Here is a 15,040-nt window from a genome sequence, read left to right on the forward strand (position 1 = left end):
CGACCGCTTGTATCATAATTTCGAAGGCATCCTGTATATAATTCAAGAAAAGAGATTTGAAAAAAAATTTTGCTTATCAAACCTTTGAATCTTTAATATGCTGGACGTAACAGGAGCTCCAAAAAATTGACACTCATTCGTTTCTTGAAATGCACTCATATTTAATTGAAAACATTTGTCTTGTTCAGATTAATTGGTGCAGAGCTTCAAACAACATGAACAGATCATACAGGGCTACAGAGGAAAGGATGAATCAACTTGGAAAGCTTGTTTCCAGATCTGCTACGCGCTAAGCAAACTTAGGGGCTAAACAAATGTATAATCCTTTAATTAACACAAAATTAAAAACTCTTTCTATTGAATTATGATATCGTATTTAATAGAAACTATCAGCTAACGAATGAAAAATATTACAGAGGATAATACGCTAGAATCAAACGTGTAATTATTTTTCTTGACACTAAAAAGTATTATTTTAAAATAATAATTCTTCGACGAGATGTTTGAATTGAAATTTATAAAAGTCCTTCAATAATAATACATTTTTTCTTTGTGAATAAAAAAGAATCAAAATAAACCATGCCTGAAGACCACTTCTATTTAAAAACATAGAGATATATTATATGTATTAAGTTGCCCCAAAAGTTTCGTTTTATAAGGAAATAATAGATGCACTATATTCTATTGTCTTATATTATTTTATTGAATTACGTATGATCCATTTTGTTCCATTGGAACTATAAAACGAAAGAAAGAAACTTTTGGGACAACCTAATATATTACCTCATATAAAGTTAAATATTAATGCCTCAACTATTCCAAAAAGGAATGTGTATAACACTATATAGCGACTATAGTAAATAATGATAGATATGATAGATAGATTATGTACTATATATACAATTTAATTAAGATAAAAGAATATAATACATACTTCAGGGCAAGAGTTTCCTTGTCTTCTCCAATTGGAGTATCAATAGCCTCTTTCGCTATCTCGACTGGTCCCTCAGACTTTGACGGTGAAGGATGTTCCACGATTGGTTCCACAGTGCTAGAAGATGACACCTCCCTTTTTGGGCTGAGGTCGGAGCTCGCTGAACTGCCCACCTTTCTCAACTCTTCGTTCACTCTGATTGCGTTAGAGAGGCGTAATTGCAATGTGTCACGTTCTTCGAGTAACTGCATCAATTCATGCGTCAATTCCTCGCATCTGACGTCCCTTTGGTGAAGCATATACAACGCAAGATCTAGTTCTTGCGAAGTCGACGCTTTGTTTTCTTCGTCAGAAGCTTCTACGCTTCGAATTGCAGAAGTATCGGTCGCAGGAACGTCTTTCGTTAAAACATTTCGAATTAATTCATATTCCTTCACTTTCTCTTCTAAAAGTGTCTTCAATGAATTTATTTCCGTTTCTCTGGCCGCTAAAGTATTTTTGAGCTCGGTAAGTTGTTTTCTAGCTTCATCGTATGATGCTAAAACTTCCTCTATACGTTCCTCCTTCTCATGAATTTGAATTTTCAAATTGTGAAGCTCCGCATCTTTGGTGATACTCAATTCGGCCAACCTACGTTCTTTCTCTGCCAGGTCGGAACTAACTCGAATCAATTCTTCGTCCTTCTGATGCAATTCGTTTTTCATTGTCTGCTCTATCGTAGAAAATTCTTTCAGTTGCTTCTTCAGATTTTCAATGTCCGTATCCCTCAATCGTAGTTCGTTTAAAATATTTTGATTTTCCTTGACTAATCTTTGCTTTATTTCGTCGATCTCCATTTCTTTCTCTCTCAGTTTCTTCTCCAAGAATTCATGAGCCTCCAAACGAACTTGTTCTTTCTCGATACTAAGTTTTTGTATAGCTTCTTTAGTTGTTTCCGAGAGCCTCTCAAATTCTTGCAAACGAGAAACTTCTTTCTGCAATCCAACAATTGTTGATTTCAAATGTTGAATTTCCTGTTCCTTACCGTATAATTCAGTAGTCAATCTCTGCACCATTTCACGCAATTCAAATTCATCTGATTGAGGTTCCATGCTGGCTTGAAGAGACAACTGAGAGTCTTTCTCAGCTATGACATACTTTAGTTCGTTAATTTCCTGTTCCTTGGCATACAACTCATTCTGAAGCCTAACAATTTGTTCTTGATCTTGAACCGATCTTCGATCTTTGGAATGAAGACTTGCCTCTTCTTTGGAAACAAATTCTTGATTTTGTATCTCTATTCGTTGTTTCAAAGCGTCAATTTGTTTTTCCTTATCTTCGGCTCTTATAGTAGCTACTTCCAAAGCAGATTCCAACTCAGCCTTTTCATTATACAGGCAATTGATTCTTTGTTGCATTTCTTGAATTATACTGGGATATGTATTTTCATTTAGAATGTATTTCAAATGCTCAATCTCTTCTTCCTTCCTTTCCAATTCAACCTGCATATTATCTATCGTACGCTGTAAATTTTGTTCGTTATTACCCATTTTAAAAACTGGTAAACCATCTATAGTATTAGAAGAACTCTGTTGGTGTTGACTCTGCTGTACAGTAGTTAATAATCTATCAATTTCCATTTGTTTCTCATTTAACATTTGACTGCTCTTCTCTAATAGAGATACCTTCTCATTCAAACTATGATGAGTTTCTTCTAATGTCTTACGAGTGGCTTCTAATTCCAAATTTAAACTGTTTATTTGTTCTGTTTTCCTTAAGAGCTCATTTTTCAAATCCTCTACGTTTTGTACCTCTGTACGAAGTTTATCAATTTCAATTTTATTGTTGTCTAAAATTGTCTTCTGCTCTGTGGTTTCCTGAATATGATGCTGCAAAATCGACTCTTTCTCCATCAAAGTTAACGTCGTACTTTGAACTTCTTGCTCTAAAGTCTGAATACGTAATATGTATTCATTTACACTGACTGATGCTGCTTCAGATTCATTCAAACGCTTATTCAGTTCTTCAATCGTTTCCGTATATCTTTGATTATCCAACGACAATTTCTGAACTCTTGCCTTGCTTTCAGATAACTCTAGTTGTTTCTCAGTCAACTGGTCAGTTATTGATATTAAATTAACCTGAATAGATTCTAGATTTGACTCCTTTTCCATCAAATTCTGCTTTAAAAGTTCCAGTTCTTGTTGCAGAATACGAAACTGAGAAATATTACTCTGTTTTTCAAGTGAATGCTCACTTATAACTTTCTCTAACGTCGATAGTCTTTCATTAAGATTTTGTATCTGTTTTTCTTTTTCCTCAATTTCTATTGCATGTTTTTGTACTAACTCTTGAGTAGCTTGACTGACAGTAGCACTGACAGTTTCCATACTCTGTTGCTGAATACATTCATTTTCTTTGTCACTAAGAGATTTTTTCAGAATTTCCAGTTGTTGTTTCTTTTCACTGAGCTCCTGATTCAAACCCTGTATAGTGTCCTGTAATTTTAACTTTGCACCCTCATTGTCCGTATACTGTTTTTGAAGTTCCTGCTTCAAGTCCGCCACTTCTTGTATTCTGATATTCAAGAGATCGATCACTTCCACCATCGACGCATTCATAGAAGATAATTGTTTCTCTGAAGATGTCATTAAAGCGGTTAGCTTTTCTTCTGCAGATGCTTTTTCTTGTAGAACGTCCTGTAATCTTTTCTGTAGTTCGATAGCATTTGATTCGGAGGTTTCGATTTGTTGACGCAAATCGGCTATTTCCATTTCCAATTTACTAGTTTTTTCAAATGCTTCCTCCTTCAAAAAATCAGTATTTTGTCTCATGGCCGTAACTTGATCATTGGCATCCATCAAACTCTGTTCGTACTGCTTCCTCAATAAATCATATTCTTCTCTAGATTTGCTTAACATTCCCTGCAATTCCGAAATTCTTTTATTTAAATCGTCTACGATCTGGATAGATTCATTTTCTTCCGCAGTTCGTTTTGATTCTAAAGCAGATAATTTCATCTTTAACTCTTCTAAGAAATGTTGAAGTTGCTCATTTTCAGTTGCAAGCGCCTCCATCTCATCCTTAAGATCGTCGATCTCATCTTTATATGTTTTACACAAATTTTCATAATCTGCTTCCTGAACAGATCGCTTTTCTCGAGAGCGTTCCTGTATAGCTGGCTTAGACTCTTCGTTCAAAGAAATGTTTTCATTTTGAGAAATGTCATTTTCGTCTAACTTAACTGCACTTCCCTGTAGTCGTTTGTCAAGAGCCTCGACTTTATCAGATAATTCCTTATTTTGAATACGTAATACTTCCATATCCATGTCCTGTCTTTCTTTCATTTCCATATACCTTTCATTCGCAGAAACTACCACATCCAAACGTTTTATCAAAGCCTCTTTCTCAGCAACAGTATTTTTCTGTTCTTCTTTAAGCTCTACCAAGGTCTTTTCCAATTTACTAATCTGAGACTTCAATTCTTCCTCTATTGCAGAATCTAATTCATAAAAATCACTTGCTGATTTCTGTATTTTTATCTGTTGTTGGAGACTCTCCAGCTGTACCTTATACTCTTTCAATTTTTTTATCAGTTTTGTATTCCTCAATTGAGTAGCCTTACTTTCTTCCATCATCTTCTCCTTCTCCTTCTCTAAATCTTTGATCTGATCCTGTAAATCATCTATTTTTGCTTGTAACTGCATTTCCTTGCTTGGAATCAATGTAGTAGTGAGATGCTGTTCATCAGCTAACTGAGCATCATCCACATTCCATCCCCAGGTTTCCTCGTCAAGTTTTTCCATTGATCCAGCATCCCATGCTGCTTCCACATCCAAGGAAACCTTCTGCTGAATTTCCTCTGTTGTAACTTTTGTGGTCTCCGGTTCTGTCTGTTGTCCAACAGTAATTTCCTCTAATGGAGTAGATTCTTTCGACATATCCACGATGGTGGGCGTTTTATCGGATTGTTTATACACCTCTTCCAGAGCTTGAGTAAGGTTTACAACTGGTTCTGTAGCTTCATCTCCCTCATGCATAATTCTCTCAATCTTCATCTGCAAGTGTCGTTCAACGTTTATGGAGTCCTTCAACTCCTTCATGGACCTAGACAAATCATTCACTTGCAGTTGCAACAAATCTCTCTCCTTGGTAAGAATTGATACACGATTTTCCAGCTCTGTTATCAATTCAAGATCGGTAGAATTTTTCAGTTCTGCCTCTAAGTTATTTATTTGTAATTTGCACGAGTCTAAAAGGACTTTTTGTTGGTTTTTATCTTCAACAGTTTTGTTTAATTCTTCCTTCATGGAGATTAAAGTCATGTTTAATTTCTCTATCTGATTATCTTTAGCTAACAATGAATCCTTGAACTTATTTTCAATATCATTTTGCTGTTCCATCATTTGCGTACTAAGATTATGTAACTCTGCATTCAGTGAATCAACCTGATTTTCTTTTTCAGTCAGTACTTCTTTTAGCTTTTCCACATTTGCCTCTGCAGCATGTAATTGTTTCTGTGAAACTTCTAATTCTTCAACACGTTGACTATAATTCTGAGATATTTGTGTCCTCTCTTCAATCATCAATTTCTGTAGATGATTAATCTCTTGAGTTAGATTAGAGCACTGTGCTTCCTTTTCGTTTAATAAAGTCTGCAACCTTCTCACTTCTTTGTTAGTCAAAAGATCGGAATTGGAAGCAGATGACATACCAAAGATTTTAGAAGCATCAAATAATTGGGGAGCATTATTCTGAGGAGCACTGTCAAGAACGGGTGACTCTTTCTTTGATTTCTCTATAGATTCTGTATTCAAATTTCTATATGCATCTAACTCCATCTTTAATTCCTCTATTCTCTTTTCACTGAATTCTTTATTAACTTTAAGAGACTCAATTTCTTGTTCCAAACTGTGTCTAGTATCTTGCAACAATTTTTCTGCCATTTCTCTCTGTGCTTCCATTGATTTAAGAGAATCTATTTGAAAGCTCAATTGTTGTTCTAGTTCATCAGCACGTTTCTGAACAATTTGCATTTTTTGTTGCATGTTTAATAATTCTGTTTCTCGTATTTTGCATTCTTTGGTTAAATCAGAATTTAATAGATCAGCACCTTCCAATTTTTCTATGTTCTGTTTATTGTCTTCTAATATCTGCTCTGTTCTAACTATCTTTTCTTCCAAAGTGGCATTTCTAGATCGCTGTTCTTCAACTTTCCCTATCAATTCTTTATTTTCTCTCAATGTTTCCTCCAATTTTGCTTTCACCTCCTCATGATTTGCTATCAATGAATTATACTGGAACAAAAGATCATTGTATGGATCTTCCAATGATCTGTTTCTCATACTAGTTTGATTCATCAAATCGTTGAATCTAAGAGATTCTCTCATCTGAACAAAGTTACCAATGGAATTAGCTAATTCATTATCCAAATTCTCAATTTCAGCTTCTCGTTCTTGTAATTTTGCTTCCAATGCTTGCACCAAAGTCTGGCATTGTTCACAATGACTACAATGTTGGACTCCAGTCATTTTTGTATCATCCTCAGTAACTTCTTCTTCCAAAGTTTGAGTAGTTTCCGTTGATGTGTTAATAACTGCTTTCTCCATCTGCTCGATCAACAATCTGCGTTCTTCCGACTCCTTTTCAACAATTTCCAGTTTTTCATTAATATGCGCCTGCTTTGACAGTAATAGCCCATTTTGAGCCTTAAGATCATTAATTAATGCAAGCTGGTCAACATACTCTGCTTCCATAACTTGCATTCGTACACTAAGCTCTCTAGCTTTCTCCTTTATGTCCTCTAGCTCCAATTGTTTACGTTCATTTTCTTGAATAACCTGCTGTTTATAAGATTCATATTCCGAGATTATATTCTGTTTGCTTTCTCTTTCTGTTGCAAGTTCTGCTGTAGAAGATTCAATATCTTTACGTAACTTCACAATTTCCTCTTCCATTTCTGTAAGTTGTTGCATAAGGAGAGGCATCTTCTCCTTTGAATTAGTCAAATCATTTGTTAATCTTTCGATATTTTTGGAAGCTTCTGTGGACTCATTTCTAGCTTGTATTAGTTTCTCTTCTAAATCGGCTATTCTATTATCCTTTTCGCGTATTGCAATCTCCACATCCTGAATTTGCTTGTTTTTAGCTTCTTTTTCATCTTTTTCTGTCGTCCACTTCTCTTCGAGCTCGATAACTCTACTCTCAAGCTCTTGACATACCGCTGTCTTCTTCTTTAGATTAGCGGCAATTTTTTTCATCTTTTCTAGCTGCATTTGTATCTTGTCGTCCGAATCCTTTAACTTTTGCTCCAAATCGGCAACTTTAGCTTCTAAAGCAAGTTTAGCTTCTTCAGTTATATTATGACCAACTAGTCTTTCCTTTTCTTCTAATTCACCTTTCAAGATTTCACATTCTTGCATCTTGGCATTCAATTCTTCAATTACATTTTCAAGTCTCTGGTTTTGCAGTTGGGTATCTTCAGTATGCTTCACTTTTAATTGTTCTATTTGTTTATATGCACTTCTTAATTCTGCTTGCACATCATTCATAAATCCTGTATTATTATCTATAATGCTCTGTAATTCCCAAACTTGTCTTTCAGCTTCACCTTTTTCATTCTTAGCTTCCACAATTTGTACTTCTAGATGATCTTTCATTGTCATTAAATCAACAAATTCTCGTTGCTTCTCGACTAATTGATTTTGAATATCGTAATTTTGCTGAGACAGATTTTTTACTTTTTCCAATAAATTACTATTGTCTTTCATGGTTGCATTGATATTACACTCTAGTTCATCAAGGATCATATTCTTATCTTTCAATTGCTCTACCAAAGCATCATAATCTTTCATAGGCTTTGATTCCTTTACTTTGTTATTCAATTCGACAATGTCTTTTCTCAAAGAATGTACTTCTTCTTCTTTATTTTTCACTAGATTACTAAGATTTGCTACTTCGTTAGATATCGACGTTAGCAATGAATCTTTGTCTTGGATTAACATTTTATAGTTATTAAGTTCATCCTGTAAACTATCTATCATAATCATTTTATTTTGTAATTCCGCATTTTTAGCTTGTAACTCTTGATTTTTGTCTTCAATAATTGCTTTAAAATTAGCAATTTCATTATCCTTTTCAGAGATAGCTGCAATCTGCTCCTGATGCTTTAATTCAAATGTCGTCGTTGTACTATGCAATTGTTGTTGCAGTGAAATAATTTCTGCATCTTTCTTTTCCTTTTCATCTAGTAATATTTTGTATTCATTTTGCAAAATTTTGAATCCCTCTTCGATGGAAACTTTTCCTGCTTCTATTTTCTCCATCTTTTCTTGCATTTCATTGCACTTATATTTCCATTCTTCTAAAGTATTAAACATTTCTTTTAATTCATTTTCCAAGCTTTCTACTTTCTTTCCAGACTTTTCACATTCCATAATCTGTTTACCTTTTTCCTCTAATTCTTCTTCCTTGTTTGCAAGTTTTATTTTCATTTCTTCAATTAGGCCTGTTTGTTCTGTGATTAAACTTTTGCATTTTTCTATCTCATGTTCTAAGGAAGCAACAATCATGGATTCTGTTTGTTGAGATAGGGTATCATCGGATTGTGGAGTTTCAAATACTTCCTGACCCGATTTCTGTAAACCAGTGCTATCTTGAACAGCATCTTGTTTTTCTTGATTTAGTTTTTCTAATTTTTCAATAAGTTCTAACTTCTCATTATCAGGATCATCTTGCAACATTTGATTCATTTTTAGATGTAATTTTTCTTTTTCTAGCATCACTTCAGTTAAATTATCTTTCAACTTTTGATTAAAACTTTTAAGTTCTGACACCTTTGTAACTACTTCTTCATTTTCTTTCAATAATTCTTCTATCTTGGTTCTCAAATCATTGATTTGAAGATCCTGAGTTGTTTCATGCCACTGATCTAATGAATTACGTAATTCTTTTACCTCTTTTTGTAAAAGACTTTTTTCTTCCATTAATATATCAACTTGTGCTTTAAAATCAATTTCTCTAATTGATATCTCAGAAGCTTCAGATAATTTTGTTTCAATTTGAGAATCATCATCCAATTTGACAATCGTAGACAATGCTTCAATTTGTTTCTGCAATTTACTATTCTCTTCAATAAGATTTGTTATTTGAACTCTGAGATTAGATAATTCTACAGACTGATTATCATTTTCTTGTAATAAAGTATCAACTTTTAATTTCAAATCAATATTTGATTTAGATTCTACATGTTCTAGTTGTTCCTCAAGTTTTGTAAGTTTAATTACAAGTTCGCTATTTTCTTGTGTGAGGAGCTCGATTTTTGTTATACTTTCGTTGTGCTCTGGAATCCGTTCAAAAGATTCTGTCGAACCCGTATCAGAAGATCCTTTCTCTTCCACTCTGCTTAACTTCATTGTTAAATCTGTGTTTTCTTGGGTTAATTGATCAATCTTCTTTAATAATTCATTTTTATCCGGGTCATTTATAGATTCTGTAGATTCAGTATGGAAATTTTCTTTTTCTTGAAGTTTATTTAATTTAAGGGTTAAATTACTATTTTTCTGTGTCAAATCTTCGACTTTTTTCAATAAATCAGTCTTGTCTAATTCTTGTACAGTTTCGAACGACTCTGTTGACCCAGTGTCAGATGTTCCTTTTTCCTCGAGTTTTGATATTCTATTATATAACTCGGCATTTTCTCGTGTTAAGGTTGCCACTTGTTTGATCAATTCTGTATGATTAGCTTCCATTGAAGATTCTAATTTACTTTCATTTTGCAATCTGTGCATAGCTTCTAATTGCTCTTCAAGATCAACCACTTTCATTTCTGCAGTTACTCTAAGATTTTCGGATTCAGCATTTTCTGCCTCTAGAGACGAAATTTCCCGCTTCGCCATATGGAGCTCTAAAGTGAAAATCAAATACTCATTATGGAATAATCAAATCTATATTTTATGTCTTAAATGTTTTTTAAATCTGGTATTCAATATTAATTTTATATTCAAATTAATACAAAAAGAAAAAAACAATACATAGATTACCTTGCATAAGATCCAATTTTTGATTCTCTAGAATAGCAATGGCTTCAATTTGCATTTCAATTTCTTTCGTTTGAGCAGAAACTTTACTTTCAAGATCAACAACACGTTCTTGCCAATCTCCTGCTGAGGCTATGCAAATCGTACAACATGCCAATGATGTATGTATATAATTGATATTAATTGATAGTAAATGCAAAAGCAAGCAACTTAAATATTACATTATTACAAGTAAATCCATATTCAACAAGCTTAGATTCAACAATTTTTAATTAAACATATCAACTGTTCTCCAATTATTAATTAATTTTAAGATTAATTGATCTTACACTAAGCATGATTAATATTCTTCAAATCATTAATTCAACAAACGAATTCCCAAATTTAAAGCAAATATAAATTGGTCTGTTTGTTAATTTAATTATCGCCTATTTATTTATTAATATATCCAAGTGTTAACTTGTATATTTTGAACCATATTAGACAGTTATTTTATATAATATTAATGATATTATACAGTATACTGCAAAGGTTTTAAAAATAATGGCAAAATTGCTTTTTTTCTAATTGTTCATGCAAGTATGTTAATTATGCAAAAAATCATGTAAAAGATAATACAAAATTAAATATGTGCTAACAAATAAATCTAGTTCTATGAATCAGAGTGTAGCAAACTTTGACAAGTAAAGTAGGTACCATGTTATGTTAAAATAATAAACTTGACATAATATAATTGATTAGTAATCTCAATAAATATTCATATAATTTACTATAAGTATCTAACTAATCAGGTAAAAAGATTCCATCACCGGAAATTAGCACAATTACAATTGTCTCAATAGCAATATTTCTCTTATGGCAACAAGAATACAAAAAATATTAACAATTTGTGCTATATATATATATGTATGTATAACTATTTCATATATACAAGATCAGTTATCAAAAATTCAATATAAATTTCTTATATGTATCATTAAATACATATGTATATATATGTACATAGGCATTGAAATTTCTCTGCAGTAAGGAAAACAACAACAGGACTTATGGATAATTATTTTAAGAATAATATAAATAGACAATGCATTGCACGTAAAATTGATAACAAAACTAGAACAATGAAAACAACGATGACAGAATTTCTGTCCTGGTTCCTACCTTTAAGCTCATCAAAGTCTACCAGACTCAGCTGAAGGTTACCTTTCTCTTCCTCTAATAATGCCACTTGGTTCCCCAATCTGACAAGTTCTGCATTTGTATCAGACACCTAAATTACAAAATTACATGTAAACGAATTTCATTATTATTTTAAGTAAATAATTACTTATACTTTCACATAATTGATCAATTTAAAAATTATAAAGCTTTGAAATGATTAATAAATTTCTGGACTTAAAACTTATAAATTAATAGTATTAATATATTTTACCTTTTTAAAGTTCTCCAACTGTTTTTGTAGGCTTTTTACTTTACTTTTATGTTGTGCTTTAATTTTAATCATACCCTTATTTAGTTCTTCCAATTCTTTGGTAAGTTTCATCACTTTTTCACCTTCTTTAATAGTACTTTCTTCTGGTAATTTTGCCACAATTTCATTTTTTTGTTCTTCAAGTTTGTGTACCAAATTTTCAAGATCGGTTATTTTATTTGAATATTCTTCATTTTTTGATGTTAAATCTGCTACTTGATTTTGCAATTCTGCTTTAGATTCTTCTTCAAGAAGCTTATTAGATTGTTTTAACTCTTCTACTAAATTTTCAAGTTCAACTATTCTATTATCCTTTTCCATTATTGCACCATTACCATGCATAGATATATTTACAATTTTATCTTGTAATTCTGCAACACCTTTTTGTAACTCATATTTTTCATCTTGCAACTGTTTATTATTATGTTCCAATTTTTGCAATTTAAACTGCAAATCATCAACAGTCGGATCTCTGACTATTCCAATACCAGATTCCAATTTAAATACTCGTTCATTAGCTTCTGCTAACTTCAACTCATAATCCTTTAATTGCTGTAATAAATTCTCATTTTTCGCTTTAAGAGAAGATTCCATTAGTACAAAATTTTCTTGCATTGATTTCATTGCTTCTTTAGTTTCTACCAAAGCATCCATTGTGGAACGAGAAAAGTCAGCACTTGCTGACTCAGACAACTTTTGCTTGTTAATTTCTTTCTTAAACCTAAATAAAGTAATAGATAGAAGAAATAATAAATAAATATATTTTAATCAGTTATAAAATATATTTAACAAATTTATAAAATTACCCATCAACCGAATTTTCTAGTTCTGTTATTTTATTATCCCTTTCTTGCAATTGTATTAAGAGATTCTCGTTTTTATTTTTCAGGGATGTCTCTAAAAGTACAAAGTGTTCCTGCATCGTTCGCATTTCGTCTTTCGTATCTTCGAGAGTATCTAACGTCGTTTTACCCTTTTTTGAAAGATCTGCAGACATAAGGGTAACTGCCTTTGTCTTAGATTCAATAACAGAGTCTTTTTCTTTTAAATTTTCTTGGAGATCCATAATTGTAGCTTCAAGCTCCAAAATTTTATTAGTAAGTTCTGCAATTTTGTTTTCTTTTTCCTGAATACTCTCAATTTGCATTGGTGACATGACCTATAATTAAAATATTAAGTGTAATTACCAATAGCATAGTAAAAATATTTATTATTAAAAGGTTGTAAAAATTGTTTGCTAACATCAGAAGTAATCATGACTGGTTTAACAGGGGCAATGGATGATAATTGATCCTTTTGAAAACCCACTACTGCCACATCTTTTTCTTCTAACTGTTGCCTAATAGCTTCTACTTTCTCTTCAACTGCACGTTTAGTTTCTATTATTTCTTTGTTACGTTGTTCAAAAGCTTTTCTATTTTCTGCTAGCTTCTTTTGGAGTAAAGTAGACTTTGCTTTTGCAGTTTTTGCCTGACTAATATCATCAATACTTTCTTCAGATGTATCTGCCAGAGATGTCTCAGATGTATGAGTTACATCTGTAGAAGTCAAATGTCTTTCTCTACTCCTACGTGACAATTTAGCTCTGGATTTAATTTTGGAAAGTCTCCTTGCATATTCCTAAATTTAAATTTAAATTTTCAATGAGATATTCAAATCTTTCCATTAAAATTTTATAAATTAATATTTACTACCTGAACTTCCTCTTCTTTCTTTTTTAAACTCTGTTTATTTTTCAACATAATTTCTTTAAGAGATTCCAACTGGCTTTTGTTTTGTTCACATTTTTCTTTCGCATGTGCCATAGATTCAGATGCTTCCCCTTCCGTGGTTCCTGGTGGTTCTTCTGATACACCCCACATTGTAAACTGTAGAATTAAGAACAATAAAAACCACTTCATTATAATTTGTATAAAACAAACTTAAACTCTTTTAAATAAGAAATTATGATGTCAATGGCAGTGAAAGTTTTTATAAAGTGGTCAGACAGTGTGTCACCCACTGCTCTCATTTTCATAGACTAATTGGATGAAAACTAAACGGGGGTAAACTAATTGTATTATCTATATGTATAGATGTTGAATGTCAGAATACACACGAGTTACCTTGTGGCATATTTAATGCTTACAACACAGCATTTAAGTAGGAACTTTTTCAATGACATCTTATATAAACTATCAGATAAGAAATATACTAATATTATAATCAGACTTATGTATTGTACATAGACATTTTCATTAATGCATACTTGTATATCACATATATTAATTTTAATGTATACATATTATATACAACAATAAGAAATATACATTCAATATAAATCTAGATATAAAAATTTTAGTACTTATATATATTTAATATGAATTTACTTTTATATATCAAAACATTTATATAGCTACAATATAAAACATATATAAAACATTTATATATTTGCTTAATATAATATCAAAAAATAATTGACCAAATTTTACATACAATATTTTAAACTGAAATTATAACATGACACATATGGCTTTCTAATGAATAGATAACTGAAGAAGTTAACCTCAAAATATGTTTAATTAGAAAAGGAACATGTTATACATAAATTACAAAGTAAATAGATAATAAGTTAAACAATAAATAAAATTACATAGATAAGTTTAAATAGTAATGAGATGACGTAATTTATGTTACAAGAGAAAAGCACATATTTTAACATTCTTTGACATTAAAAACTAGAAATCATATCAAAATAAGTGATTTTCATATATATTCTAAATAAACTTGTATTCTTATAAGAACACAAAGTAATTATTTTTCAAACTGTATTTACCTTTATTTATATTTCTGAAATTGTCAAGATGGAAACCCGTTATCATTCGTGCACATATTTTATTAAAGTATTTTTATCACTCACATCTGTATGTAATCAATACCGAATCCATTCATGTCCATATTTCATTAATTTTACAATATTTACAATAATTTTACTAATAAGTACATAAAAATACCAAGCAAATTGTAATCCTATGCTTCAAAATGTAAAGTCTACATTACTCCCTTTACATACGGAAGCAGTTGGAGTTTGAAGTGTTGGTTGGATCTCTTAAGCGCATATGTGCTGCCACATTACGGAAGTCTTTATGACTGTTAGAAGATTTAGAATAACAATTTAAAACTTATACAATTCTATTCCGAATATATTCCCTAATTTTTCTTCATATATTGGAATTTTCATTTTAATATTAGTGAAGTACAAATTGGAAACCTCTATTATCTTACTATGAGAACGACAAATTTAATGATTTAATTTTGCAATATTTTATTGGAAACTTTAATAAAATTGTTTATATTTGTCAGACAAGATTATGTAGGGTATAAACATACCACAATTGTAAAAATGTAAGATTGCATAAGTATTGTTGTTGAAAATAATTTTTTAGCAAAATTCACTATACCATTTTTTATTCATGTTTTAATAATATAAGAGTATATTTAATAAATCGTTTATTAAAACTAAACAATTTTTTATACAATTTTTTATTCTTTTATTATTTTGGTATAATTAAAAATTTATCTGTATATTAATTAGTTTTTATTTCTTTACTTTTATAAAATCAATAGTCAGTTTATAAT

The 15,040-nt window shown here is 31.2% G+C and overlaps 1 protein-coding gene across 5 annotated transcripts in view; it reads right to left on the reverse strand.

Annotated features, from left to right (window-relative positions):
* The window catches only part of LOC139986029 (uncharacterized), a 16,688-nt gene extending 2,194 nt beyond the window's left edge, over window positions 1-14,494 (reverse strand). For 2 of the 5 annotated variants that reach the window (XR_011799558.1, XM_072001048.1), the window contains exons 1-7: window positions 13,117-13,338; window positions 12,665-13,042; window positions 12,229-12,581; window positions 11,384-12,143; window positions 11,113-11,221; window positions 9,955-10,083; window positions 935-9,818 (exon numbers count right to left, since the gene is read on the reverse strand). Coding sequence is in view for 4 of the 5 variants with exons in the window: in XM_072001048.1 (XP_071857149.1) it covers window positions 935-9,818; window positions 9,955-10,083; window positions 11,113-11,221; window positions 11,384-12,143; window positions 12,229-12,581; window positions 12,665-13,042; window positions 13,117-13,323 (10,820 nt within the window). In the remaining variant the exon portion in view is untranslated. Of the gene's footprint in view, window positions 1-934; window positions 9,819-9,954; window positions 10,084-11,112; window positions 11,222-11,383; window positions 12,144-12,228; window positions 12,582-12,664; window positions 13,043-13,116; window positions 13,339-14,237 lie in introns of those variants that run through there. The other 3 variants (XM_072001066.1, XM_072001068.1, XM_072001058.1) reach the window with 3 other exon arrangements.
* Window positions 14,495-15,040: the final 546 nt, after the last annotated feature.

The sequence above is a fragment of the Bombus fervidus genome, chromosome 1, assembly GCF_041682495.2.
Source record: "Bombus fervidus isolate BK054 chromosome 1, iyBomFerv1, whole genome shotgun sequence".
Lineage (NCBI taxonomy): Eukaryota > Metazoa > Arthropoda > Insecta > Hymenoptera > Apidae > Bombus > Bombus fervidus.